The sequence below is a fragment of the Petaurus breviceps genome, unplaced genomic scaffold, assembly GCF_028583685.1.
Source record: "Petaurus breviceps papuanus isolate PSGF00001 unplaced genomic scaffold, PetGlider_PUasm1.0 90451, whole genome shotgun sequence".
In the NCBI taxonomy this organism is placed as follows: Eukaryota; Metazoa; Chordata; class Mammalia; order Diprotodontia; family Petauridae; genus Petaurus; species Petaurus breviceps.
The window spans coordinates 474,322-502,230 of NW_027187258.1; the positions used below are offsets into that span (position 1 = coordinate 474,322).

Genomic DNA, 27,909 nt, shown 5'->3' on the forward strand with positions numbered 1-27,909 from the left:
CTGGCTGCCCCAGGTCATGGGGAAGTGGCCAGGGCACAGCCAGCCCCCAACCACCTCTGCCCCCTGACCAGATGGCCCCTGTTTCCATCTCATTATTTTCTGGTTAATGCCATCAATTGGAAATTGGTCCCCAGAGCAAGCCGCTGCTTTTCGCGGCTTCCCCTTACCTCATTAGCTGCCCACTTCTGGACTGCTTTCAGGGTACCCATCCAATCTTCCATCTCCTTCCGGTTCTCTGCACACAGGATGAGCTTTCGGAATGGGGTGATCACCTACACAAGAAGCCAGCTCTGTGACCTTAGGGCTCCCAGGGTGAGGAGGGTGGAGGGAGCTGAGGCTGGGGACACTGGCCCTCCAGAGAACCCAGAAGCATCCAGGCTCTGCCTTGACCCACTCACAAGGGCCCAAGGTGGTAACCAGCTACAGCACACCAAGTGTGGTGGTGCCTGTCTCAAACTCCAACTCCTAGTCTGTTCTCAGGTCTTGCCTCTGAGGGTTATAGACTTTTATGGACCCCTAATGATAGCTTAGAGTCACTTGGAGGGCACCAGACCTAATGCTGACAGGAACTAGGTGAGGGCCTGCCTGGAAGATGGGTGCTTCCAAAGGGGACAGGAGGTAGCATGGGAAGCTTGTGACCTTAGCACTCCCCAACTTCCACCTCACCCCAAAGGCCTGGCAGGGATGGAGGGGAGTCAGATAGATCCTTGGTTCCTCTGGTACCTCAGAGCAGGAAGTGTGCCCCGTAGTTCATGCCCACTCCTGGGTAGAGCCAGTATCTGTCAGGTGAGGGGCAAGCCTAACTGGAAAGAGATAAGGCCAGGCCTCACTCTGGGCCCTTCTGTCCTGGGGCCCTTGCCAGCTCTGAAATCTCCTGGAACATCTCCTGAGGGTCCTCTCTGCTCTGATGATCTTTTTCCTAACTTACTACCAGGGCCCTGATATGTCCCACTGACATTTCAATCACTATCCCCGCCCCCACTGCTGAAATCGCTTCTTTTCTCATGCCTTTGCCAAGATCAAATGTGGGAGCTGGATGTGATAATGCCTTGCTCCCTCCCCACCAAGCTTCCCCTCTTACCAGGCAGTCCACGAATTTGGACAAAACCATTTCCCAGCAGTGGGCTCATTAGCACCTCTAGGTCAGGAACTTGAGCGCCTCATCAGCAAGGGCACTGTCAATGTGCACACACATGTACACATGCACTCACACACATGTACACACAAGGCAGTGCAATGCATGTACAGACACGCACACAGACACACGTGTAATACACTCACACACATGTACAGACACATGCGCACATATGTACAGGCACACAGATGCACACACACATACACACACAGGATCAGCCTCACCGCATGGCCTCAATGTCTTCCCCGCCCGGGGGGCCAGCCCCACTTACTGTAAAGCTGTTGTTTATGTTCTTTGTGCTGGTCTCGGCCACGCTAGCATCAGTAAGATCGACCTCGTCAAAGATCAGAGACTGGAAGGACAGAAAAGGAACATCTTTGCCTAAAGAGGCTCCCCTCTCCCCTACCCAAGCTACCTTATGCCTCAGTGGGCTAAGAACAATGGGCAAGGGTGACCTCGACCAGAGTCAGCCTCACATATCCTTTTTGTTGATTACTGGCTGGCAAGATAATGAAAGTTGGGAACGTGGGCCTGAGGTCCACTGAGGCCAAGCTGAGACTCCCTGTCCTAGCATCCCCAGTATGAGGGGCCCTGGCTTGTAGCTAAAGACCTCCAGGGAAGGCAAGGCCAGAGGCAAAGAAGTCATAAAAGGGACTTGGGCTTTTTCCCAGTGAAGAGAAAGCAATGGAAGTGAGAGAGAGGGAGGAAGAAGGGCTGCAGAAATGGCATTCAGCCAGCACCAAGCACCCAAGCATCCTCCATCAAAGTGCAGGAGCCAGCAGAAAGGGGAAAAGCTCGAACCCTGACACCCAGCCAGAGCTGGGCAGAGGGCCAGGGCCTTCAGACCACTTTGGAGGGGGGAGGAAGGAAGAGCAGCTCACTGCCCCTCACCAGGCTGAACAGCCTCAGAAACCCACCCGGTGATGGCAGGAGCTTGAGGCCTGGCACCAAGAGGAGCCAGGCAAGTCCTTACCCTGTCAAGGCTTCAGACTCATATGAGGGGCTGGCCAAGGTGATCTCTAAAGGCCCTCCTGGCTCTACAAAGTCAGACAGTGAAGGGTATTTCACTCTAGTCTTGGTGCTGGATAGAACCCAGAGCTTTCTGGGAATCAAGAGAACTTTAAGGTAGCAAAGGTCAAGTTTAGGAGTAGGTGCACAGGGAAAGGGTGTTAAGTTAGTCCAGGAACCAGCTGAGCCCTCAGGCTGGCACTGGGCCCCCTACCCTCATCATTCCCTAGCAGACAGGCCTTTCTCTTCCTCTGCCTCTCAGAGTGAAAAGAGCTCTCAGCTTGGAGTCACTGGACCCAAGTTCAAAGCTCAACTCTGCCTCTTACTACTGAATGCCCTTTCCTGGCTCTCAGCTTTGTCATCTGAAAGATGTGGAGGGTTGCCAAAGGGGAACAGGCCTGTTCTAGAGCAGTAGGCCTGAGACAGATACAATATGCTTATCTCCACTGCCCAGGCACCCATGGCCGCCAGCCTGGAACCCAGGCCTTCCTGCCACCCTTTCCAATTGGATCTCTCCAAAGGGAGGGAGTCCCAGAAACATGGCTGGCTCCTGTAGCCCCTCCCCAGACACCTTCAGCCCGTTGGGGGCTGCTCCAGGATGAGGGGCAGGAGTCTTGGTGACTATGGGCAAGTTCCCCTCTCTCTAAGCCTCAGTTGCTCCATCTGGAAAACTGTCCTTCCCACCACCTCATAAGCAAGAGGCCATTTGTGACCCACAAGTATCCTCAGGACACCAGCCCCAGAGCAGGGTCCCCCCAGGGTCCCCTCAGCTGCCCAACACTGAACAGTTGGGAAGGCCCAAGTGGTGGGAGGGATTCCCTGCACAAAAGGCACAATTCACGGTGTTCCTAACTCCCCAGCTTCTCAGGTGGCCAGCTCACCTCTTCTGCCTCAGTTCCCTCATCCAGAAAATGGCAAAGTAAGGCCTGCACTGGAGGCTCCAGTCCCAGTTCAGACACTATTGTGGGGCATCTTCCACTTTTGTACCTCAGCTGTTATTAAATATGGTGCCACTGGAAGCTCCCAGAAGGCCTGCCTGTCAGACGGGGACACTGCCCTGTTGGCAGTCTGACAACAGAAAGTGTCCTCAAAGAGAGAAGCAAAGACATGAGGCACCTGCTTTGGGACAGATATCGGAGGAAGGGGGTGGGCTCAGGCCATACCAACGATGCTCAACGTCCAGGTCATGGACCTCTCTGGATGGAGCCCTTGGCATGTGCCCAGGAGCTAGTGTGATCACGGACAAATCATGCTCCAAGATTAGTTGAGCAGGGCTGGCAGAACCAGGGAGGGCAGAGCTGGGCTGGCAGAGGTGGGTCTTTTTAAAGGGTGAAAATTTGAATAGACAAAAAGGAAAGGGGGTAGACGCATGGACACCAGGAAAAGGACAGGGGGTATCCTAGCAGTGGATGAGGAGGGGCACAGTGGGGAGGATCTTGAATGCCAGGCAAAGGCTTTAGAAATTTGCTATTGTAAGCAGTGCACAAGTGGCTCTGAGACCCGGGGAACAGGAAGTGCCAAGGTTGGCAGAGGGAAGATTCAGGATGCTGAAGCCGCCGGTGGTGGGCATTTCACCTCCGTTTCTAGCCCAGCATGGGCCTTCCCCCCTCGCCCACCTGCCCTGCTTCCTTCTTTCTCTGGCCCACAGCCCTGACTAGCCTGTTACTTGCCAAGTCCTAGCGATTCTTCCTGGGAAATTTCTCACATCTGTCCCCTTTGGTCCATCCCCAGGGCAGCAACCTATTGTCAGAGGCTCCTAATTGGTCTCCCTGCCTCCAACCTCAGTCCCCTCCCTCCAGTCCAGCCTCCACACTCAGCCAGGTTAATCCTTCGCAAATGCTGCTTTTATCAAATCACCCACTTGCCCACAAGCTGGTAAACGGTCCGCTGCTATTCAGCACAATGAATCTGCCAGGCCCGAGCAGCCCAGCCTCCTGCCTCCTGACATGCAGTTATCTCTAGTCTGGCCCATCTCCTCTTCCCACCTCCAGGCTTTTGCTCATGCTGTGATCCCTCCCCTGCCCCCACATGCACACCTGGAATGTCCTCTTCTTTCCCCTCCCCCTCTTTGTACTCTGATCTTCACCTTTTCATCATCTCCAGGATTTCTAGATGGCACCGTGGAAAGCTCCATCTCGGCATTCACATAAAGGGGCAGCCATTTGGACACTGGCCTGTAGCACATCTCAGCCTCACATCACCCACTGGACTGGCTCTAAGGCCCTCCAAAGCACAGCTCCCGTTCCTCTCAATAGCTGGCTCCGGGAAGGCAGTGGCCAGAGGAAGCAATGTTAACTGGGGCACTGAATGCCAGAATCACATTTCTGTAAGATCTAAATGGGATGAATGTAGGAAGAAGAAACTTCCTAGACTAGATCTCAATGATCCCCCACAGGCAGGCACTGGCCCAGGGAGATGTAGCCAGGAGGCTGACAGGCCGGTCCTGGACGAGGGCAGCCTGACTAGCTGTTTGCAGAGGTCACAGGGAAGAGGGAGCCACCCTGCTCTACCTGGTCCCTGCAGTGAGAGCCGGGAGCACTGAGGGATGCTGCTCAGTCAGCCTGAGGAAGTGACAGTTACAACTGAGAGCACTTTACAAATCAACCCTAGGTTATTACAGATGAGGAAACTGAGTCACACAGAGGTTAACTGACTAGGGCCAGGTTCTCTGCTTTGCTTTTTCACCCCAGTGTGGGACAGAGGGCCTTGGCAGCAAGGAGATGGGAACGAATGGCTGGCTGTATTTTGTACTGGAGACGTCCTGGCGGGTTTTCAGACAAGCCATCTTGGGGGGCTGACATCCTGGCTCCCCATGGCCAGTTCAGTGCATTAGATGGCCTGTCCCCTGCCTACCACAGCTAGTGTGCATTCTCTGGCCTTTTTCAAAACCTGTAGCCTTCTTTGCACTATATACAGATGCCCTCCCTCAAAGCCCCCAAACCTGATGACCAAAATAACCTGAGTGAGTACCCCTGGTTAGTTTAGCAGAGTGAGGGCTTGACATCTGAAGTCCTCCACCTAACTGTACATATTGGCTGCTCCCCGAACTTGACTCGCCATCTCCCATCTCCAGGCCTTCCTCCTCATGAACCTCCTGCCTCTTTTGGCTTAGAATTCCTGGCTCACTTCTCACCTATGCTCAGCCTCTGTGCTGCCTCCTACAAAAGCCCCATCTCCCAGTTGGGAGTTCTTGGCCCTCTTCTTATCTGGATAGAGAGGTCCTCCTTGGAGCCAGGACAACCCGAGGCCAAGTCTCTGCTACCCAGCGGCTATGTGCCCCAAGCAGCCCAGAAAGGTCCTGGGGCACAACGGTGGCCAATCTGCACAGGGAGAGAGACTTTCCCTCCTGGGAATCCCCTCTGCCAGTGAGATCCAAGGTCTAGACCATATGGCAGTAGGGTGCAGGTACTTGGCTTTATCTCTGTTCCCTCTGGCAGGAGGTAGCTGCATGAGACACATGGAAAGAAGGAAGGAAAAAAGGAGAGAGGGAGGGAGGGAAGGAAGGAAGGAATGAAGGGAGGAAGGATGGAAGGAATAAAGGAAAGAAGGACAGAAGGAAGGTTGGACTCTTCTGGGTCCCTAGTCATGAGATGGCAGAATCCAGGATAAACACAAAGGAGGAGGAGAGGGAGAAAAGGAAGGAAACAGAGAAGGAAAAGAGGGGGAGCCTGCCAGCACATACCTTGGAGTCTTTGGCATAATACAGTGTCTTTCCTCGAATTCTGACGTATCTCCTCTTCCACCTCTGGAAAGAGCTGGTCTGTTTCAGTAAAAGTCCTTCCTTTATACTACTTTTCTGAAAGACACAGATGATACGCCAGTAAGTAAGTCACCCAGCTGGACCAAACGTGTGTGTGTGTGAGCAAGAGTGAGACATACATATAGAGAGAGAGCTGGTCCGAATGTGGCCTTGCCCAAAGCTCCAGAGGCATGTGAAGAGGCCCCAAGGTGCTCAGGCCTGGGGGCAGCCCTCAGCCTGGCTGTTTCAATGACTTTTTGTCTCTCAACCCCAAGCCTCTGGCCCCAACTTCTAGCTCTGAGAGACCTCTTCCGAAATGGCTTCTTAGACTCCCTAGAAGCCTTAGGTCCTGCTAGGAAAGGGGAAGGGGCTATTCTGGAATGAGATGGAGTTCAATACCCCATGTCCCCTCTTAGGGCATCCTTTGTCCATCTCTAGTCCTGGCCAGACTCAGATCTTATGGGCCTGGAAAGCACGGCATGGCCAAGGCCCCTTTCCCAGAGTCTGGAAAGAGCCCCAAGTGACCCCCCAACTGTAAGCAAGAGTATATGCATTCATGGGGGATACAAGGGAGAACAGAGAACCCTTGGCCTCCAAACTGTCCCTAGCAGCGACGCCCTGCTCCTCCAATTCTCAGGTGGCTGCTGGGAGGCCAGGGACATGCTGGGATCTAAATAGTCCCTTATGGTTTCAGCTACTTACTCTCAACACTAAGGCTTAAGACCACAATGGCATACCCACCTCAGCCAGTCATGTTCAGGGTTACCCCCGTGCAGGGAGACAAGAGAGACTCCCAAGGATGAGACATAAGGACAGAAAGAGCAGAAACAGACAGAGTCTGTGCACTGGCTAGGGAGAGCAGCCCCTTCTGATCCATCAACAATGACAAAACACTTCTTGCTTAAGTGTATTTTCCACTTGGCCCAATCGCAACAATTCACCCAAATTGGCTGCAAAGAAGGAACAGACTGCAGAGGCAGAGTGGGTCCCATTGGGCACAGGCGGCCCCCTGGGGAAGAGGGCCCCACTAGCTCCCAGCCTGCCATGGTGTGGAGAGGGACAGGAAGATAGGGGGAGAGAAACAGAGATGGAGGAGGAGAGAGAGGTGGAGAGGGGGGAGAGAGGGAGACAGACACATATGACAGCTGAGAACCTAGCAGAGGACCTCACCCAGGGAGGAGGCAATGTGGCCTCCAGGCTAGGGCCTCCTTGATTCCTTCCCTTCCTTCTTCCCTGAAAAAAACAATGTTCCGCTGAGCGGCTGCTATATGTAGGGAGCTCAATGACCTAGACCAGTCCACATGGCAACTTAGCTAATAGCCATTTCCAGAGTCCTATGAGGAGGGTAGGAGGGTAAGGAGATGAGAAAGATTGGGAAAGAGGGAGGAAGAGGAGGAAGGGAAGGGGGAGAGAAAGCAGGAGGAGCAATGGTAGCAGCTGCTGCAAGTACTTTTGGCAGAGGTTGTATAGAGGAGGAAACTGAGGCACAGAGAGGAGGAAGTATCAGAGGGAGGCTTTGAGCCCAAGTTCTCTCCCTCCAGACTTGGCCTGGAACTGCAGGAGGACGTGTGGCAGCCAGGCCATGGCCTTTCTCTGACACCCCTGCAGGCACCCACCTCACCACCTTAGGGTGCTGCTCAGTTTTCTGCTTCTTTCCCTCCTTCCCCCTCCCCCAGCTTGGCAGGGGTTGCCTGGTGCCCATCTTCTGGTAGAGCCAAAGTGGCTATATTTAGCTCCCATCATCTTTCCTCATAAATCAGCGCCTCCATTTCCCTAATCCGCTCAATTGCTCTCTTCAGGCCTCTCTGGCACCAAAAAGGCAGCGGGGAGGGCTGGGGGGTGTGGGATGTCCAGGGAAGGCTGGTCACTTTGATATGCCAGAATGCTCATCACTCCCACCCAGAAATAGCCACCTGGATGCCCTGCCTGCCTGTCTCCTCTTGCCTCGAGTGACCAGGGTTCTGGTTCTGACTGGACCTTAGACCCAGCGTCTCTAGGCAGAAGGAGGGAGGCATTTGCCTTGTATACAGGCATAGCAAGGGAGATGATCTGAGGGGTAGTCCAAGCCTGACAAATCTTTCTCTGCCCAGCAAGGTCGGGCTTTCCTTAACTTACCTGCCTTGTATCCCATTGGCTTGGTCCCCTCTCCCCCTTCCCCTTGCAAATATCCTAAAGATCTCTAAGCACAGGCTGTACGACCACTTGGGTGAAGGGGCCCTTTGGGGGGGGGGATGAGGTAACTTGTACTTGTAAGTTCCCTGTAAGCTGGGAAGGGCAGTCTTTTCATGTGTCTGCAGAGAACTGGGGGGTGGGGTGGGGTTGAGCCAACAGCACACCACAAAGGCCAGGTACCTTTAGGATGTCTACCTTGGGTAGGAGTGCAGGGTTACTTCGCCCTTGGATCTTCTGATCTGGGGGCTCTCAGTCACTGCTACCTTTTCTACCAGCAATACCCTCTGGAGCTTGGCTTTCTTTCCATGGGCTCTGACTTTTGTCCAATGGGGTACAATTCTGGGCTTTCCCCTTGTTCACTTCACATTGTAGTCTGGCATCCCTTTTAGAATCAGCCCTGGGCCTACTCCTCCCTCTTCCTGGGCCCCTAGAGTTAGGCAGAGGTTGGGTACTTGTCCTGGACTCAGAAAATGCCCCTCCCAGGCCAGACTCCAACTTACCTACCAGGCTTCTGTCCCAAGTACCAGATGCCCTGATCAACCTTCCCAAGGCCTCTGGATGGAACTCAACCTCTCAGTCTCACTTGAAAAACCCAGGTATGTCCTTATGCTCTCCCTTCCTAGGGGACCCTAATTTCAGGGCTGCTTAAGACCCCCAGGGTTCAGTAAGTCAAGAAAGTCACCAGTGCTTCACAAGGCTCAAGCAAAGGCTGGAAAAGAACTGGCTGGGGGTAGCATCCGGGGGGGGGGCAGGAAAAGGCCACAAACTGCCACCCTGTCTAGCTCCATGAGCCAACCCATAGTCACTGAATAAAAACCCCAAACCAAGGGCTCTCTGCTCCTACCATTGGGCCTTGGGTTAGAGCCGGGGGAGGAAGGGAGGTCAATGGAGAGGCTGCCTGCAGGGTGGCCCTGTCCGTTGGCCTCCCTCAGCCCCACTCTCATCACCCGTTCCCTTTGGACTCTGGAGATGTGGCTTCAAGCTTCCTTCCTCCTGGGTTACACACAGGGTCAAATCCAGCACCAACGTCTTCATTTGTTTAAATAGGGCTTGAGATAAGTCTGAAGGGTCATCCCAACACTCCCAGTCTAGGGAACCCCTGCTCCACTCCCCCACCCCCCAGGATAGTCCTCCCTCAATCCCTTCCAAGTTAACTTCTGACCAGACCAATGCCCTCCAAAAGATGGAAATCTCCTCTCCTTCCTTTACCCAGCAGGACTGGGTGGTAAGAGAGCTTCAGTGTGCTCATTGCCTTGCAGGAGCCTAGCAGAATGTGGGGAGGGGGCAGAGCCAGGGAACTAGACAGAGGCCTTAGGCCAAAATAACTGCCTGGAAGGGAAGGCCTGCCTGTGGCTCCCCCCAGGGTACAAGCTGACTTTGAACCTTCAGGGCTGTGATGACTGAGATGGGGAACCACTCCAGGAGGGCCTTCCTTGGAAAATCAGTCTTCCTTAGTGGGGCTCCCCTCCAACCATTAACACACCCTGGGGATCTTTGAGCTACAGCAGCAAAGAAAAAGCAAGTGAAATCCAAGGAACACCACAAAAATCTGCCAGAGTTTCATGTTTTCTAGCCTCATATTGCTCTCTTAGATTCGGGGTGATTGAAAGCAATCCTGGCTCCCTGATGGCAGGGACACCTCATGAGGCCAGCTCGGCATGGCACCGCACCCCCTTACCACTGCTGGAGATTGAACCAAGATGAAATTGACAAGTCTCCTGAATATTTATGCTGATAACTAGCCTGTCACCCAGCCTGTCTGGCCCTGGCTTAGCCCGGAGAGCAGCTCCCCACCAGGGATCATTTCCGACTCTGTCTGAGAAAGACACACAGGGAAAGTAAAGAAGAGAATGGAGGGCAAGGCACAGGGAGGTGGACGCAGATGAGGCCACTTAGCAACTGTTTAGTACGCACCCACCACAGGGCAAGGCAGAATGGAGACATAAAGAGATGAGGAAAATCCCATGGACTGGCCTTAAGCTTTGCCACCATGGAGGGAGGCATGGGTGCTGAGGACTCCTGGCTGTCCATGGCTTCCCCCACTTCCCATGTCAAGTCTTCTCCTCCCCAGGTCCTTAACCTCATCCTTAGATGGCAGGACCTTGAGGCCCACTGCCATCTTGGTTGGGCAGCACAAGGGACCTGGATTCCAATCCTGGATCTGCCACATCACCTCCCAGATGAGTGGCCTTAGACAAGTCCTTTCTCTTTTTGAGGCCTCAGTTTCCTCTGACATTCTCTAAGGTCCCTTCTGGTCTGATCACCCTGAATTTCTCTAGGTCTAAATGTCCTTCACTGAACAAATGATGGGAATGAAAGGTTTGGGTTCCTTCCAGGTCTAACATGGTGCTATGAGCTGGGCCTCAGTTTCTTCCTCTGAGGAGCCTTTTAGCCCTAGATGCCATGACCCTGCGCTACTTGGGTCAGATCAAGGCTAAGGGTCAAGCTATCCTAAGAACTGTCCAGTTACACCAATGGCTACATGGGATGGCAGAAAGAGTGAAGCCAGGGTGTGAGAGTTGAAGGCCTTGGGGCTCAATTCTAAGCCTGAGTCATTTTGTGGGCTCTCATTTTCCTATTCTGTAAATTGTCCCTGAATCCCAGTCTCTGCGGGCCTGGGTCCCAGACCCCTTGATGCCCTGACTTGTACAGATACCTTAGATCTGGGCCACAGCTTGACCTTTACCCATTAAAGTTTCTTGTGTGCAGATCGTTCTTTCCCATGGACCAGGACACAGGGTTAGGCCACAGGCAGACTCAAAGCCCATGTGCCCAATTCTGACCCTGCCATATTCAGACCTTGAGCCTTCATCACTCTAAAGACATGCCAGATTCTTGGACCCAGCCTTCCCACTCCAAGGTCCAGTCACTGTCCGATCTCCTTCCCCTGCTAAGCCCACGCAGCCACACATGCAAGAAACCAGAGGCCCTGGGACACTGTCTCGGTGGCAGCCTCCATTTGCCCAACAGGGTAAAACCCCTCCCCATCATGAGATTTTCCAGCAGAGAAGGGCATCCTAAGAGTAAAGTCCAACTTTACTTCTCCCCTGGCCCCAGTGACACTGGAGGGCCGTGGTGACAGCTGTCTGAGGTTGGGTGGTGAGCCAAGCCGAATTCTGCCCACACATTAGGAAGAGAGAAGGGCCTTCCCAGGTTTCCAGGTTCAAAGGCTGAAGGTTTGGGTTCCCACACATTTTGCTTTTAAAAGGAAGGTCATGGAATAAAGGAAGGGCTAGAAACTCACTGTCGGGAGCAGGGCCTGCGTATCTGGTACCTATCAGCACGGCCAGCATGACTGCCTCGGCTGGGCCCAAAGCTCCAGAACCACCTGGGAGCATGGCTCAGCTCCAGTCTGGGATGGGGCACATACAGGAAACTCTTGGTACTCAGCACAGGCTCTGCTGTTTCCAGTCAGTCAAGAAGCACTGATTAAGCTCCTACTAGGTACTAAGTGCAGGTAGGAGGGAATGGCAGGAGTACATGGGAGGCCAGCAGCTTGGAGCCAATCTGGAAGGAAGCAAGGGAAGGCAGAAGAATGGAAACCAGAGGCAGAGGCCAGTGCTGCTGGGCCGACCAGTCTGGGAAAGGCAATTATGTGGAAGAAGACTGAAAAGTGGGAAGGCCTTTCAGAGGTAACAGGGAAGGGGGCCATGGTCATAGTCAAGCCCTAGAAAAATCAGGCTATGGGGGGGGGGCAGGAGGTGGGAGGAGCCAAGGATGAGGCCTTCGGTACTGGGAGGAAGCCAATGCAGCAGGAAAAGGCCTGGGTTTGGAGGGAAAGATCTGAGTTCCATGTGGATGTACTGTATGTGAGATGCCGGGAGGATGGCCAGTCTGAGATGTCTAAGAAGCAACTGGAGATGGGTGCTGGGAGCAGAGAGGGGAGATCTGGGAGACACCTGCCAGAGACACAGCCAAGTTCCAGCAAACTGCCCAGATAACCAGGTGAAAACATGGGGAGCAGAGCCCCTAACCATGTCGACATCCTGGACTGCACACTCCCCCCACCACGCAGCCAGGATGAGTCAAAGGCGGGACTTGAACCCTGGTAAACTTGGCTTTGAGGCACCACAAATGTTGTCAAATATACACCCTGCAGACCCTTGAAGTCTGTGCTCCCAACACTCCCAAGCAAGGCTGAAGCAGATTCAAATGGAATAAATAAAAACGCAATAGAACATAGATGATGCTAATACGTGGTCTTCCAAGCCACTCTGATTGAGCTGGACATGACTGTACCATACCACAGACCTGTCTGCAATGGAGTGGGCTGTCCAAAGCTGAAGAAATGTTGGCTGACTCACTGGAGAGACCCTGTGACTGGCTGTACTGTAATTCCCAGCATGACATGGCCCAGGAGGCAGAAAAATCCTGGGCTTCAATCCCTCTGCTACTTCTTAGCTGTGGGACCCTGGGCAAGTCCCTATCCCTCTCCAAGCCTCAGTTTCCTCACCAGAGAAATGGGTTTAAGAATGCCTGTCACAGCTGCCTCACAGAGCTTATGTGAGGTTCATCCGAGACAATGTTCATAAAACCTTTTCAAACCTCCAAGTGCCACAGAGATGGGTCCCCAGCTTCAAAAGCTCTCCAGAAAGCATGACCCTTGGGAGCTGACTGGGTCGGAGGCTGCCACCCCAAGTCTCTACCATTACGGTTCAGAAGCCTGCAGGAGAACATGCCAGTCAGACGTTCCCAGGGGCCTTTGCTCAGACATCAGAGCCTGTCTTGGACCTCCAGCTCATAGCCCTTCAGACCAGTTTTTCTATTCTGCCAAAGGGGAAACCAAGGCCCAGCTGAACACCTCCAAGGGCTCTTCTGACTTGGAAAGGAAGCTCTGTCTCCATGACTGCAGTATTTGGGGGCCCTGCTAGGGACGAGGATTGGGCCCTAATCCTGGCTCTGCCCTTTATTGGCTCGGTGGCCACTCACAGCCTCAGTTCGGAACTCTTTAAAATGGGCAGTATTATCCTGGCCTTCCTGACTGATTTGACCAACATCATTTCGATGTTCCTTGAAAAACTAGAACCCAACTTAGTTCCCCCCAGCCACCCACTTCTGGCAAAAATAGCCCTGAGGCTCCTAAAACCTCTCCAGACCTTCCATCCCCAGGGTTCCATACACATCTGAGGGCCCCAGTGAAGCAGGCACTCAGATGAGTATCATTAGGAAAAATCTACTAGAAAAATCTCCACAGGCTTACAAGGAGAGGCCACATCCCCATCTCTAAGCAGCACCTGTGGGCAGCTTGATTAGGAAAGAGTCAGGAGACCTGGGCCCCAAACTGGCTCTTCCCTTCCCTGTTGCCCCTTCTGGGTCTCAGGACTCCCACTCCGGACTCAGTGACATCTCAGGGCCCTGCTCAGACATCCTGAGGCTACCCCCATTTCAGCGGGTCTGGAGGCCTTCTGTCACCTCTCCTAGCTCAGGCCATCTCTGGGAATCCCCAAGCCACAATTTAAGCAGTGATAAGGAACTTGGGCTTCTCTTTGCTCCATCCTAGGGATAGGCCCAAGAGGAGTAGGGGAATGGGAGGGAGCTGAATCCATGAAGGAAAGGAAACAGAGTACCAGAAACAGCAGGCAATCCTGGAAGCGATAGGGAGCCACTGATAGGTTTTGAGCAGGAGAGTGACCCAGTCAGCCCTGGGCATTAGGAAGGTTATTTTGGCAGGTGTGAGAGGATGAAATGGCCATAATCCAGGCACAAGGTGATGAGGGCCCTATCTAGGGGGATGTTGGTGGGAGTGGGAGTGAAGAGGGAAGTTACAAGGAGGCAGAATTGGTAGGACTTGAAAATCAATGGCCCATGAGGGTGGGCAGGGGGTGAATGAAGAGTTACAGATGCCTCCAATGTTTCAAGTCTGGATGCCTGGAAGGTAGTGCCCTCCACACATGCAAGAGGTAAGGGCAGTGGCGGAAGACAAAGAAGATGAGCAGTTGTTCTGAAGGTGCTAAATTGGAAATGCCAATGGTGCACTGAGGTGGGAAAGCCTAGTGGAGTCTGACCGTGTGACACGGTAGATCTAGGAATAATTTGTCGAGAAATTACAAGTGATTAAGGGAAACAAACATCCATCCTTGGGGTCTGGGAGATAAATAATGACCCAACCCAGGAGAAGAGATAGCTGCCATATAGATAGGGGAACAAAGAAGGGACAGGGTCACAGGAGACAAGAATATACAGGAGAGCGGGGTGTTCAATTACATCGAAAGCTGCTCAGAGGTGAAAGAGAGTGTTTCAGTCAACTTGGCTGTGTCTCTTTGTGACCCCAATTGGGGTTTTCTTAGAAAAGATACCGGAGCAGTTTGCCATTTTCTTCTCCAGCTCATTTTACAGATGAGGAAATTAAGGCAAACAAGGTGAAGTGATTTGCCCAAGGTCACATAGCTAGGAAGTGTCTGAGGCTGGATTTGAATTTAGGACCAGTGTTCTATCCATTGTGCCACCCAGCTGCCCCCAAAGAGGGTGACGACTAAGCAAATGCCATTGGGTTTAGTAGGGACAAGCTCACTCTGCACTGAGTGGGGATGTTGGAAGCCTGTCTGCAAGGGACTGAAAAGTGAGGGGTGAAGGTTGGGCAAAGGAGACCTTGAGAATAGGTGTGACTTCCGAGGTGCTAGGTGGAGACAAAGGATGCTAGTGGAGGGGATAGCAGGACCAAGTGAAGGGTTCTGGAGGATTGCACAGAGGTGGTGGCAGTGGCGGTGACGGAGCGAGTGGATGGAAGATGAGAGAGGAGGAAGGAATCATAGATGGGGCAAGCTCCCTGCAAAAAAGCCTGACTTGAGAAAGAAAGCAATAACAAGTGATTGTTATATGGTGCCTGGCATATACAGGGTGTCCCCAAAGTCTTAGGGCTGGTTTAAGAAAGCTTAAAACTGCCTGAAGATTTTGGGGACATGCTTTATTATCAAACTTGAGGGATCCTTGGCCCCATTTTGTGGATGAGGAAAATGTGAGATTCATCCAATAACTATTTGAGGTAGGATTTGAACACAAGTCTTTGAAGGATTAGCTTCGATAAGAAGACCCATCTCCTCAGAGACTGAGCAAAGGATGAGAGGACAGAGGAAGCTATATGAGTTTCAAGGTATGGAGGTGGGAGTGAAAGAAGAGGCAGCTCATGACATCAGGCCTCAAACTTCTCAGGTGAGTAGAAGGTGAACTCCTCTGCCAAGAGAAAAGGAGTGGTCTGATAGTGCTTGAGGAGCAAGGGATTTGGGGCAGTAGCTAGAGGAAGTATGATACAGCCAATCTGGTAAGAACCAAAGGATTGCCATGCAGCAGCGAGGACCCAGCAAGTATAGTAGCCTGCCTTTCTCTAGCACAGGGCTTCTTAAACTTTTTCCACTTGTGACCCCTTGAACACTTTTTTAATCATGGTTCCCCATATGGGGTTGCTACCCACAGTTTAAGAAGTGCTAGGAAGTCTAGCAGAGTTTAGCGGTGAGGAAGAGAGTGGCGGGGGGTCCAGAGGGGGGCCAAGGAGAGACAAGAGTAAACAGCAGTGTAGAGTTGAAGTGGGCAAGAGTGAAGAGAAGAAAAGACAATGAGAGAAGGGCACAGGCAATGGAAAGGAAGCTGGAGGAGAGATGGAGTGACTGCAGATTGTGATGAGGATGAAGACTAGATTTAGAGCAAGTGAGCCAGAGGGAGCAGTGGGCACAGGAGAAAAGGATATTAGAATGAGTTGCTAAAGGAGACTAGGCCTTTATGGGCCTGGGACCAGTGGCAAATAACACCCAGGCCTCAGTATCTTGAATTGAGGTAATGGAGGAAACCCTGGTGCCCTATTAGTGAACAGGACTGGAGCTAGAAGGGACCCAGCCTATCATTTTTCAGACGAGGGCACTAAAGCCCAGAGAGCTGGGGAAACTTGGCCCAAATGGCACTTGGACCTCTGATTCCAAATCTCTCCTTCTTTCCACTGGAACAAGATAAAAGAGATTTTCTATTTCATAAAATTAAAAGGCTTTTTTTTTTCCTTTTCAGAGAGGGGAATGTAGGGCAATTGGGCTTAAGTGACTTGCCCAAGGTCATACAGCTAGTTTGTGTGTGTGTGTGTGTGTGTGTGTGTGTTAAGTGACTGGGACCAGATTTGAACTCAGGTCCTCCTGACTCCAGAGCTGGTGCTCTACTCACTTCACCACCTAGCTGCCCCTAAAAGGCTTTTTTGCATGAACAAAAATCAACGTAGCTAGAATAAGAGAAATTATTGATCAGGGGAAATTTTTTTTCGCAAATATTTCAGCTAAGATATATATCCTTTATGTATGGAAGTGACAGAAGTGTATAAAAACAAGTGCCACACAAGCTGATTTCAAAAGAAGAAATACAAAGTATCACCAACGATGTGAAAGAGGGAGGCTCCAAATTACTAAGAGAAATGCAAGTGGTTTCACACCTCACATATGTTGGCAAGGATGACAAAAGACTATGCAAGTTTGAAAAAAAAACCCATTTGTGACCAGACCAAGTTCTCCTAAAAAATCTCTCGACCTGATTTATCTCTTTTTTTCTGCTATAGAAATACTCGATTAGATCGAGACATCTGGGGTTTCTTGTGACAGACGGCTGTCTTTCTTAAGTCTGGACATTCAACAAAACATTAAATGAAGGCCTGATTTGTGATGATGCTGATTTCCAAGGTGTAAATGCTCACCCAGAAAATTTATTAGTCACTCTTATAAGCTAATAAGAGCTGGCTCCAGCACACTGCCTCAGTTTCTGGATCTGTAAAATAGAGATAACAAACAATACTCCTATTTCACAGGGTTGTTGTGAGGCTCAAGTGAGCTTAGCAAATACTGAGCCCTGACCTACGTAAAGAGGTGACTGGCCAGCCAAGCCTTGTAAGTCCCCAAACAGAGCCAGGCCTGGCCTGAGTGGCCTCCAACAGAGCTCATAAGGACTTCTGGTAGGGAAAGTGCTACTCAGGACCAACAGGCACCACCACCAACAATGGGAGCCACGGTCACTTCATAGATGTCAGTCACACACCAAACCCTTGTAAGTACTTTCTATGTGCCATTCAGAGGTGCTAAGCACTGGGGATATAATGAAAGGCAGAAATAGTCCTCTACCTCAAGGTGTTCATGTCCTAATGGCAGAGAGAATGCTGCAGTCACAAGCTACAGACAAGATGTGTGGAACGCAATCCCATGCATTAAGACTGACTGCAGAGGGCTCTTCTAGAAGGCAGAATCTGAGGGAAGGGGAATCGAGAGCATTCCTGGAAGTGGGACAGCCAAGGAGAAGGCAGAGTTGGGAGATGGGGCACAGCAAGCCTTCTTGAGCACTGGATCAGGAAGCAGGAGCAGAAGAGTCAGAAACAGCTTTGAAGACAAACAGAGCTCCCAAAAGGGAGCCCCTGGAGTTCATAATGGTAGGGAAGGGCATGGTCAAGTCTGGCAGGTGAGCAGAAGGAGGGCTGAGGTGGCAGGGTCCTGTGTGTGAGGGGGGAGTGTCAGAGGAGAGAAAGGGGCATGGTCAAGAGATGTTCCAAAGGGGCGATAGGTAGGCCTTGGTACCATATTGGATCTGGGGGACTCCTGAGGCACAGGGAGGATTGGGGCACTCCTGACTGTATTAGGGAAGAAAGGAGGAGGCAGAGCTTTGGGGGAAACACAATGAGTTCTGCTCCACATATTCTGAGTTTAAGATGTCTATCAGCTGGGGCAGCTAGGTGGCACAGTGAATAGAGCACTGGCCCTGGAGTCAGAAGGACCTTAGTTCAAATGCGGCCTCAGCCACTTAACACTTACTAGCCATGTGACCTTGGGCAAGTCACTTAACCCCAACTGTCCTGCCCTGCCCCCTCCAAAAAGCAAAAAAAAAATTTTTTTAATTAAAAAATGATGTCTACCAGAGAGCCAAGTGTTCCTCTGAGCTCTTGTGTCCCCCCTATGATGGACCATCATCCAATATCTGAATCCTTCTATCATGTCTTCCCTGAGCCTTGTCTTCTCCAGTCCTTCCACAGGGTCTCATTTGGTACTGTTTAGGCCTCTCACCCTCCCCTGGATGGGACTGATGGCCCCTCTAAAGTGTGGCACCAAGGAGGGAACAGTAAGGTCTGAGAAGGGCAGGATACAAAGATGTCATGATCTCCCTGGACAGCATGCTTCATTCCCTGGCTCCCATGATACCCTGCTGGCCCCCAAAGGATAAAGCACCCTTTCTCTCCTCAGACAGCTTACAGCCCAAATAAAGTCACTCTGAATGGCTAATCCAAGGTGAGAAGCCCGAGAACCATCCCCACGATGTCTGGGCCAGGGCCAGAAAAGAGGATTGAAGGCCCTTCAGGGAAAGGGGTGTCCAAGGGCTAAGGCTCCAAAGGCACCAGATGGGGACTCACGGCTTAATGTGGGCAAAGGAGGGAGAACTGTTCCAAGCCTTTGGGGTGACCAAAGCAAGGAACAGCAAAGGCTCGGCCTTGGCAGGAAGGAAATTGGTGACCACAATGGGTCCCTTGCAGGAAAGATATGGGGTTATTTTGGGCCTCAGTCTTCAGTGCAGCTTAGATCAGAGGGGCCAGGACTTTAATTATCTTATCTAGAATCCCAGCCTTATTCACTGACCCAAGCATGACAAAGCAAGGCCCAAGCTAACTGCCCTTGCACCGACCTATCTGTCACCACCCAATGACTCTCGAAGGCTAGTGAAGAGCAGTCTGGGAGCATCTCCCACTCCCATTCTCCCTCTGTCCCATCTCCAGCCGTCTCTCTGATCACCCCCTGGAGCTTCTCCTTCATCTGTGATGTTGGCTATCTCTCTGTTGATTTTCCTAACCTCAGCACTGGGCACATGGCAGACACCTACGCACCTACTGGACAGGGTGGAACACGTGAACTCTGGGCCCGTCTTGTGTCTGTGTCCAATGTCAGAGACAGAATCTGGCTCCTCTGAGGTCCGAGGTCCTCAGATTTTAGGGAGGAGGAAATGAGTCCTCAAAGGGGTCCAGCGATAGAATCCAGAGAGCTGACCATAACATCTGCCTCAAAAACCAAGATTATCATCATTCAAGAGGACTCTGATGAGAGCCTATGTGGCCATCTTAGGGAGAAAGTGGAGCCTAAAGAGGGTAAAGGGATGTGCCTAAGGTCAGAGCAAGTCAGGGTCAATGAAATGGCCGCCAGGAGCCACTGTGGTCACCCCACAGAGACACAAGTGAAGAGATCTTCAGCTCTCAGAGTGGGCATCTCCCTCTAGTACCTCCAGTGATGGGAAGCTCACTATTTCACAATATAATAATGGCCATTAGGCAAGTCCTCTCTCTCTAGGTTCTATGCCGTGCCCCTCAGATGGAAGGCAACCACCTCAATTCAACCGCTTCAAAGCTAGGAGGCAAATCAGCATCTTCAAAGGGTTTCAAGGCCCTCAGTATGAAGGAGCTGAAAGGACATGGGCACAAACCTTGCCTCTAGCCAGCTGCTGTGCTTTTGACTAAGTCACACTCAAGTCCAAGTTTCCTCATTTGTAAAATGGGGAGAATAATGGGGCCCAGATGGGAGAGATGACCAAATGTGGAAAGGACTGTGGAAGCCTTTGGGGACTGGGCATTTGGGGGAAGAATTTCCTTCAGCTTTAATGCCATGGGCCTACCCAACCTTTTTTGGGGGAAGGGAATCTGTTGCAATACATTTCTTCTTTGTTATTTCTGCCTTTAGTAACTAACAGCATTTCTGAAAACAATATCATGTCAGTCTTTGAACATCAGAGCAAGAATCAGGCCCCTTTGAAATCGTCTGGGCCAACCAGTTCATTTGACAGAAGGGGAAACTGATGGAAATAGGATCCCTAAATGGCCAGTCCAGCTTCCTCATTTTACAGTGGAGGAAATTGAGACTCAGCAAGGGGAAGGCCCTGAGGCCCCACAGGTGTGGCTCCATCTGGGAGCCCAGGGAACCCTCCTTTGGCCTGTACTCCCTGGGGAGGAGGTGGCCATGCAGGCGCCATGACCCAGAGACCCCCCCCCCCAGGCCTGGGCCGGTCCCCTGGGTGGTGGTGTATGCACAGAGACAGAAGGGAAGAAAGGCTGGACAAACCCCAACCTGGTACCATCTGCCCTTGAGGACACTGGGGCTGATCAGCAGCTTCTCCCCAGAGGCACAGACCTGTGGAGAACCCTCACTGGGCCTCGGAGCCCAGGCCACAGCTATCCACGCTTAAAACCTACTGGCTACGTCTGAGCAGAAGGGGGCACCAGGCTGAAAGAGGGGAGAGGGACAGACATGGGTGGGGAAGGAGGGCAAAGAGGGAGAGGAAGAGTATGGAGATGGATAGGGAGAATTGAGAAGAGAGAGGGAGATAGAGGGAGGAGGAGACAGGGAGGGAAGAGGAGAGGGGACAGGAGAGAAAGGAAGGAAAAGAGATAGGGGCAGGAAGGAAACAGAGAGGGAGGGAAGGAGGGAGGGAGAGAGACAGAGACACGGAGACAGGGAGGAGAGAGAGAAGGAGAGAGGAAGGGAGAGAAGGAAAAGTAGGGGAGGAGAGGTGGAGGAGAGATAGAGCAGGGAGGGATGAGAAAAGAGGAAAGGAGAGAAAAGGAAAGAGGGAAAGAGAAAGGAAGGAAAAGAGGGGCAGGAAGGAAATGGAAAGAGGGAGGGAGAGACAGAGAGAGAGAGGGGAGAAGAGACAGTGGAGGGGGGAGGAGGAGAGAGGGAAGGGGAGGGGAGGGGGGGGGGTGGGGGGGAAGAAGGGACAGAACTCCACAGGATTATAATTCAATGTGCAAAGTCTGGAAGGAGGAGTGATGGCGCAGGAGTGGGAGGCCCACAATGCCCCTGGGGTGGAGGGCAGTGTGGAGCAGGGGATGGCCAAAGACACTCATTTGTCCACTCCTAACACATGGAATTCCCACTGGTCCCAGCACAATCTCACAAGCCTCTCTCATTGGGTCAGAGGGTTCTCGAATCAGGGGGCGCTCTTTACTCTTCTAAGTTGCCAGTAAGAAGACAGCATTGGCTGAGCGGGGAGGGGGAAGTGATGGGGAAAAAAACATCAGCTGAGAGAAAGCTTGTCACCTGGGGCCTGGGAAATGCTGGCCGGATCAGTCACCAGGGGCCAATGGAGGGGCCTCGAGGGAATGAAGGTCAGGCTTTGGGTGAACAGCCCCATGGAAAGCAACTCCACATACCTCTTCCCCCTGAAACACGGACACGTGGACACATTTAGACCAAGATCAGAAGAGGCCTAAGGGGCTGTGGTTAATGCCTCATGCACATTATAAACCCCTGGAAGGCAAATGTTGTCTTAGACCTCCTACCAACACTCTACACTTCCACAAAGCCAGGCCTGGGCCAGCCCCCTGCCTCACATTTGCCTGACCATCTTTAACAGCAGAGAGCTGGCCGCAGCAGGAGGCAACTGTGTGTGGGAGGGCTGGCTTGCTGCCTTGGGGGCCTCTCTTTGTGTGTGGCACATAGGAGGAGCTTAAGAAATGTTGCTCATTGGGGCAGCTGGGTGGTGCAGTGAGTACAGCACCGGCCCTGGAGTCAGGAGGACCTGAGTTCAAATCTAGCCTCAGACACTTAACACTTACTAGCCCTGTGACCTTGGGCAAGTCACTTAACCCCAATTGCCTTGCCCTCCCCCCTCAAAAAAGCAAAAAAAAAAAGAAATGTTGCTCAATTGATCACCTGTCTTAGAGCTAGAGTCAAAGCATTTAGCATGAATGAGTGAATGAATGAAGGATCCTAGTAGAAGGGAAGAGGAGCTCAGGAAAGAAGGAAAGGCCCTGCTGCTCTCCTTTGGGGCAATCGTTCACATGGAGAAATGAGACTGGCAGGTGTGCCCAGGTCCCCAGCAGCCACTTCTCCAGCCCCTCACTGTCCTTCAGCCCACATGACTGTTCCCTTGCCAGGGTCTCTTTCCCATCCATGTCCTCCTTTCTGCTCCTGTGGCAGAATCCTCAGTCCGAGCCCTGTCACTTCTCCCCTGGCCTCCAGTCTCTCCCTGCTGCAGACTACTCTTGATTCCACAGGCGTGAGCATGCTTCAATGCCTCCCTGTTCTTTTAGATTAAGATACAAACTTCTTGATTTGGCATTTCAAGCCCTTCATAAACTTGGTTCCAACCTATGTTTTCAGGCCAATTACACATTATTGCCCTCCATGCACTCCATACTCCAGCCAAAAGCAGCATGTGATGTCCTGCTTTCCTCCCTACCCAGAATTCTTTGTCCTCGTGTCTGCTCCTTAGACCACCATGGTTCGCCCCTCCAAGGCTCAGGACATCTGGTGTCTCCTTGAAGAGGCCTGTCCTGCTTCCGCTGCCCATCCCATGCAGGTATTGGGCATGTGCCCCATATTTTTTCTCTGTGAATGTATTTTGTGTGCCAGTAGAATGGATATTCCTTGAGAGCAGGGCCTTTTCAGGCTTTGTCTGAGCATTGCCGGCATGTGGCACAAAACCTTGCACGGAGTATGTATGGGGTATGGGACAGTGCAGGTTTTTAGCGGGCATCAAGGTACCAGCCTAGCTCTGGGAAGCAGCCCCAGAAGGCAGGTGACTGGGCACAGAGGTGATCTAAAAACTTCTGATGTCCTAAGTGTCTACCAGATAGCGAGTGTCCACTGGGCACTTGCAGCAGTGGTGTTCAGTACTTTCCGGTCTAAAAGCACGGGCCTAGGACATGTGAGCATCTTTTTCAAGAGGCTGTGAGCTCATTGTGCTTAGCTCCAAGTTCCAACCCCTGCCCATGCTGCCCAGTGGCCCCAGACACACTTGAATACATCGGTGGATCTGTGGAGCCACGAGCTCAGGGTCAAGAGCTTTCCAGACAGCTTCTGCAGGGCTTCTTCAACTTTCACTCACAACCTTCACTGCTTCTTACTCCGTGGCCGTCACTGTAGCCCCTGGATGAGAAACACATACACGGACGTGAAAAGGTCCAAAACAGGAGATGGGTTGGTCACATAGTGAGAGCAGGAGATGGAGTTGGGGGCTTGACACAAGGAGCATCTGAGGTGGAAATCAGATGATGGAGGGCCGTTCTACCTCAGGGAGTATCTGTCAAGGGATACTGCGGGATCTGAACATATGCACAAGAGAGATCTTGCTTTTTGAAGAATTATTTTTCATTTATTGTTATTCTGAACTCGACAAAAGTCCAACAAACAGCGCCTGCATATACAATGAAGGACTCTCCATTATGGACGTTTCAGTGTTTATCTAATCAAATCAGCACATTCATTTCCAAGCTTGTCTCCTGGGAGGTGAGCTCTTCCTCTTTGCCACCATTTTCGCAGGTAATGACACAGCCTGGGGTCCTCTCTAAAATATACTTTGACTCAATCATTACTCTTACAGCCATGCTCCCTCCAGTGCAGACTTCTAAATCTCTTTGGTCTGGGCTCTCTCTCCCTGAGCTCCCAAAGTACAGACAGAGGAAAAACGAGAGGAAAGCTGACAGGCCAGTTTCATTTCCTGTCTGTCCTTCCAACTCCATCTCTACAAGGGAAGGCTAAGGAACCCTGGTTCTGGGGAGAAGATGCTCATTCTCTGTTACTGTCCTCGACGTCCTCCTCCTCCTCAGTGTTTTGCACATCAGCTTGTACTCCAAACTAACAATGCCCTTGGTTGTCTCATTCAGAGAGCAAACATTTGCTGGCTGAGGTGATTTTTCTGTGCTCTTTTGGCCTCCTGGGGGTGACTGTTCAATATCAATTTAACTTCTCTTGAGAAATAGTGATAATTTGAGCCAATGTCTTTACTTTCATCCATTTCCCATTTTTCAGAGTCAACAGCTTGTTTAAATAGGTCTGATTGGCACAGTTATAATTGCACCCAGGGTCTTCTTTCTCATCTGTAACCTTTCTCTTAATTGGTTATTGATTTGGACCTTTATTCTCCTCAGTCAATGAGCAGACTGCACAGAGCTGGGTAAGTGGAAATGATTCCCAGGCTGCTCCTTGCTATTTTCACAGGGAGTTTCATTTCAGGGGTGATATTGTCTGGGACTTACATAATGATTCTTCATGAGGAAAGATGGCTTCTGAGGTCCCTTCCAACTCTAAATCTCTGATGTCACATGGGTGGGTGGGTTCTTAGAAGACTATTAGCATTTGACCTCTTTAGTTTCTTAATTGTAAATCATATTTTCCAATGTATTTTTTACTACCCTCCCTGGTGACCACTTTTGCACCCAAGTCACCAAATATCAAGGTCAGTGTTACTTTGGCCTAGAAGAGCTGATCAGATTCTTCACTGGGTTTCTTGTCTTTGCCATCCTGTGCCACAGGGCTGATCTGTTGGCTTATCCCCCTTTTATGAGAACTGCAAGTTTCTATGAAAATCTGCCCAAATGTAGCGTGGTTACATGCTAGAGGAGGTCCTGGCATGTCCTCCTGAGTTGGAAATGTATGGCATCCCAGAATAGAGAGGTCCATCCCTAGGAGGTTGCCCACTAGGTGAGGTATTCTTGGGCCACAGTGACCCACAAAACAGATGAAAAGACAAAATGGCCCCTGGACCCACAGAGGGGACTTCACAAAACAGGGTTTAGACCATCTACAAGCATTCGTTTAACTGCTAACACAACCAATGTGAGGTCTTTAACCAACAAGCAGTAAGAAGATAGACTCTGAAGGGAACTCGACCGCGCATCTACATCAGCATTCTTAATGTAAACAGAAGCAGGGACTAAAGGAGCTGGGAGCTTCCAATGCCCCAAAGCAACAAGGAACATCCTTTCGCGAGACCCTGGGGCATCCTGCATAGACTAAGAATAACCCAGCTACACCAAACTTGCTATCAGAATGAAGCACCAGCAAGGCAATACCAAAGCATACCAGTACAAACGGCCCGTAATTAGTCTGTTTCAAGTTCTCCGGCCAGGCACTAAGCTTCTTCCAAAGAATGGGCTCTGGCTCACGTCCTGGGTCCGGGAGCGGAGAATGCTGCAAAACAGAGGAAGGAGTTCAGGGGGGCAGCCTGAGCACAAGTCACTCTCCTAGTGGGTCCCAAGCCTGCATTCCACCTGAGCAACCTGGGAGTCCTACGCCACGTTGCTCCCAGAGCAGAGCAGAACCATGACAGAGCACCAAAACACTTGTAAAGCCGCCTGGGATCACCTGAACTTCTGCTGGGGATGCTCCTGTGGGAGCAGCATGGGTGCTGGCCTTGGGAGTCCCTTCCCAACTAGGCAGGGTCGGGATTCTGAGCACTGGGGGATCCTTCAGGGGCATGGGAAAAGGCCAGGATGAAGCCTGATCTGCCCAGCACTCTGGAGGCAGCTTCCAAATTCTCTCTTGGGATCAGTCCCCATGAGCCTAGCTAATCTTTCCTTCCCACTGAATGATGAACAGGGCTCATCGGGAGAGGAGACAGGGATTAGTAGCAAGAAACCCAATTTGTTCAGGGTTTAAGTTGTCCCCTTTGTGAAAGGCTGCCTTAGGGGTGTCCCATTTTGGCAGGCTCATCCAAGGCCTCTGAGTGCTATGAAGACCAGCTGTAGAGTCAGAGGCCATGAGAAGACTCTTTGGGAAAGCAGGTGGGTGATCAGGTGGCAGAACAGGGTGGGAGCGTGGTGACGTTTACAGAGTCACTAAGGATGTTGGCTGGGGGGCGGGGGGAGGAGGACAGAGGGGTAAACTGGGGGGTGGGTGAGGAAGTGCTTTGTTAGCGAGGGGCCTGGGAGCTTGAAGAAAGGGCTGTTTTGAAAGAGGCGAACCAAATGGAGTCCAGAGCTACTATGCCCATGGTGGCAGGCGCATTGGCTTGGGAATCCAAGGATCAGGCCATTTAAGGAGCTGTAAGGTCTCGGCCAAGGCCCTCCCCAGGGTTTCGGCTTCTTCCTCTCTTCTAAACGACCTTTAAAGGCGCCATCCCAGGTCCAACTCTCTGATCCAGCGCTCCTCTGAACCTCCCTACCCTTTCTGCTTGGCCACAAGGGGGGAGATAGAAGCAAGGCCTGAGAACTGGCATCTGGAAGAGCAAAGGCAACATGAACAGGCAGCAAGAGCCTCTTTGCTCATTGGCCAAGGAGAGCTTGAGGCTAAGCTGAAGCCCCAGAGGAAGGTGAGGTGCAGACCCAAAGTCCTTGCATTCAAGATGGACATTCAGTTCTATCCACATTAGGCACCTGCTACATGCATGGCCTTCTGTGTTGGTGTAGGGCTAAAAAAACAAAAAAATGCCAGGCTTGCCTTAAGAGAGATGCCATTTGAGAATGTTGGAGTGGCGGCCAAGCATATTACAAGGGAGGAGAAAGTAGGGCAAAGGGAAGAGGGAGCAAGCACTTGAGGGGGAAGACCAGGGAAGGCTGCCCACCCCACAGAGGCGCAGAGCACTGCTGAATGGCAAAGGGGAGGAGGGAGAGCACCACAGTCACAAAGGCCTGTGGGAATGCACAGAGACAGGAGATTAGGCCTAGAAGCCATCAGGCCAAGCCCCTCATTTTTACAGATGAGGAGATAGTCCTTGAGCAGCTACATGTCTTGCCAATGTCACCCATGTAGGAGGAGGAGGAAGAAGGATTTGGACTTCGATCCTCTCATGCCCAGTCCACACCTCTTCCCATGTCACTTCTGGGGGGACCCCATAGGTCTAGTTGGCTGGAATACAGAGTAAATGAAGGGGAGTTGTGTAAATCCAGACTAGAGGAGCTGGTGTCTGACTGTAGAGGGAATAGGGAGCCATGGAAAGGTCTTGTGTAGAGGATCAGCATTGCCAGGTTGGTGCCTTGGGAAGATTCATCCGGCAGCTGTGTGAAGGATTTCTGGGAGAGGGGGGGGGGGCGGGGAGCATGGACACCTTAGCAGGTGCCCAGGCTAGGCCAGGTGTGATAAAGTACTTCCCTAGGCTTGTGGCTGGGTGAATGGAAAGGAGAGGATGTGTGTGAGGGGCCCATAGAGGCACACTCTACAAGGTGTGCCAGCTGATGAGATGGTGGCAGAAGCATGAGGTGGCAGTGGCTTTGGGGTTCAGAACCTGGCTGAGGAACAGGGGTGCCACATGCAGAAAAAGGAGCTGCTTTCAGTCCATCAGCAAACATTTCTCAAGCATAATCTGTGTGCCAAGGGCTGTGCTGCATTATCTTGGCCATCCAGGATGAACCAGAAACTTGTGACTGGAGCTGAGTCGAGATCTAGACTTGGGGGTCACCTGCCCGAATTCATGGAGTGAATGGGCCCCTAATAGGAGAGGGCATAGAGAAGAGGCCCAGGAAGGAGGAAGAGGAGACAGTGGGGTGGAGGTGGGCACCCAGGTCCTTTGCTATGGAAAGACTGAGAAGGATGAAGGATGAGAAGAGGCAGTAAACAGTCACTGCTGAGAGTAGAAGTGGGCATGTGGTATATGGCACGCGGTTAAGAAGCACAGTCAGCAAGGAGAGGCTCCTCTTTCTAGAAGTTTAGCCACAAAGGTGAAAAGAGTTACAGGACAAAGATTGGGATCAATCCCAATTGACCCCATGGCAGAGAAGCTGGAGTGCTGGACTTGGTATAAGGAAGCCCGGCCTGGGTTCATATCTACTTCACAGGTACAGGTAACGCACAGAATGGGCTTTGCATACTGAAAGTTCTTACAGACTTGTCAGTTGCTATCACCATCAAACCTGGAGTCATCCTAACAGCTAAGAATTAGTGACAAGGACCCTGATCACCCCAAGTCTTTGTATTTCTTTAACCCTTGCTTTAATTTATTGATTTGTTTCAAATACAGCGTTCTTTAGTTAATATTAAAACAGGAAGCATAGTTTTTTTTAAATGCCAACTGAATTTTGACTCAGTTAACTACAGCTCTCAGACTCCAAAGCCATAATGAATGCAGAACACACACACACACACACAGACACAGACACACAGATACACACACACACACACACACACACACACACACACACACACACACA

General features: G+C 51.6%; 1 protein-coding gene across 1 annotated transcript in view; it reads right to left on the reverse strand.

The window, feature by feature from the left end:
* DGKK (diacylglycerol kinase kappa) overlaps positions 1-27,909 on the reverse strand; it is a 123,471-nt gene that overhangs the window by 42,082 nt on the left and 53,480 nt on the right. Inside the window, exons 2-4 of the mRNA XM_069062469.1 lie at positions 5,826-5,939; positions 1,407-1,487; positions 168-272 (exon numbers count right to left, since the gene is read on the reverse strand). Of these exons, the coding sequence (XP_068918570.1) occupies positions 168-272; positions 1,407-1,487; positions 5,826-5,939 (300 nt within the window). The remainder of the gene's footprint in view (positions 1-167; positions 273-1,406; positions 1,488-5,825; positions 5,940-27,909) is intronic.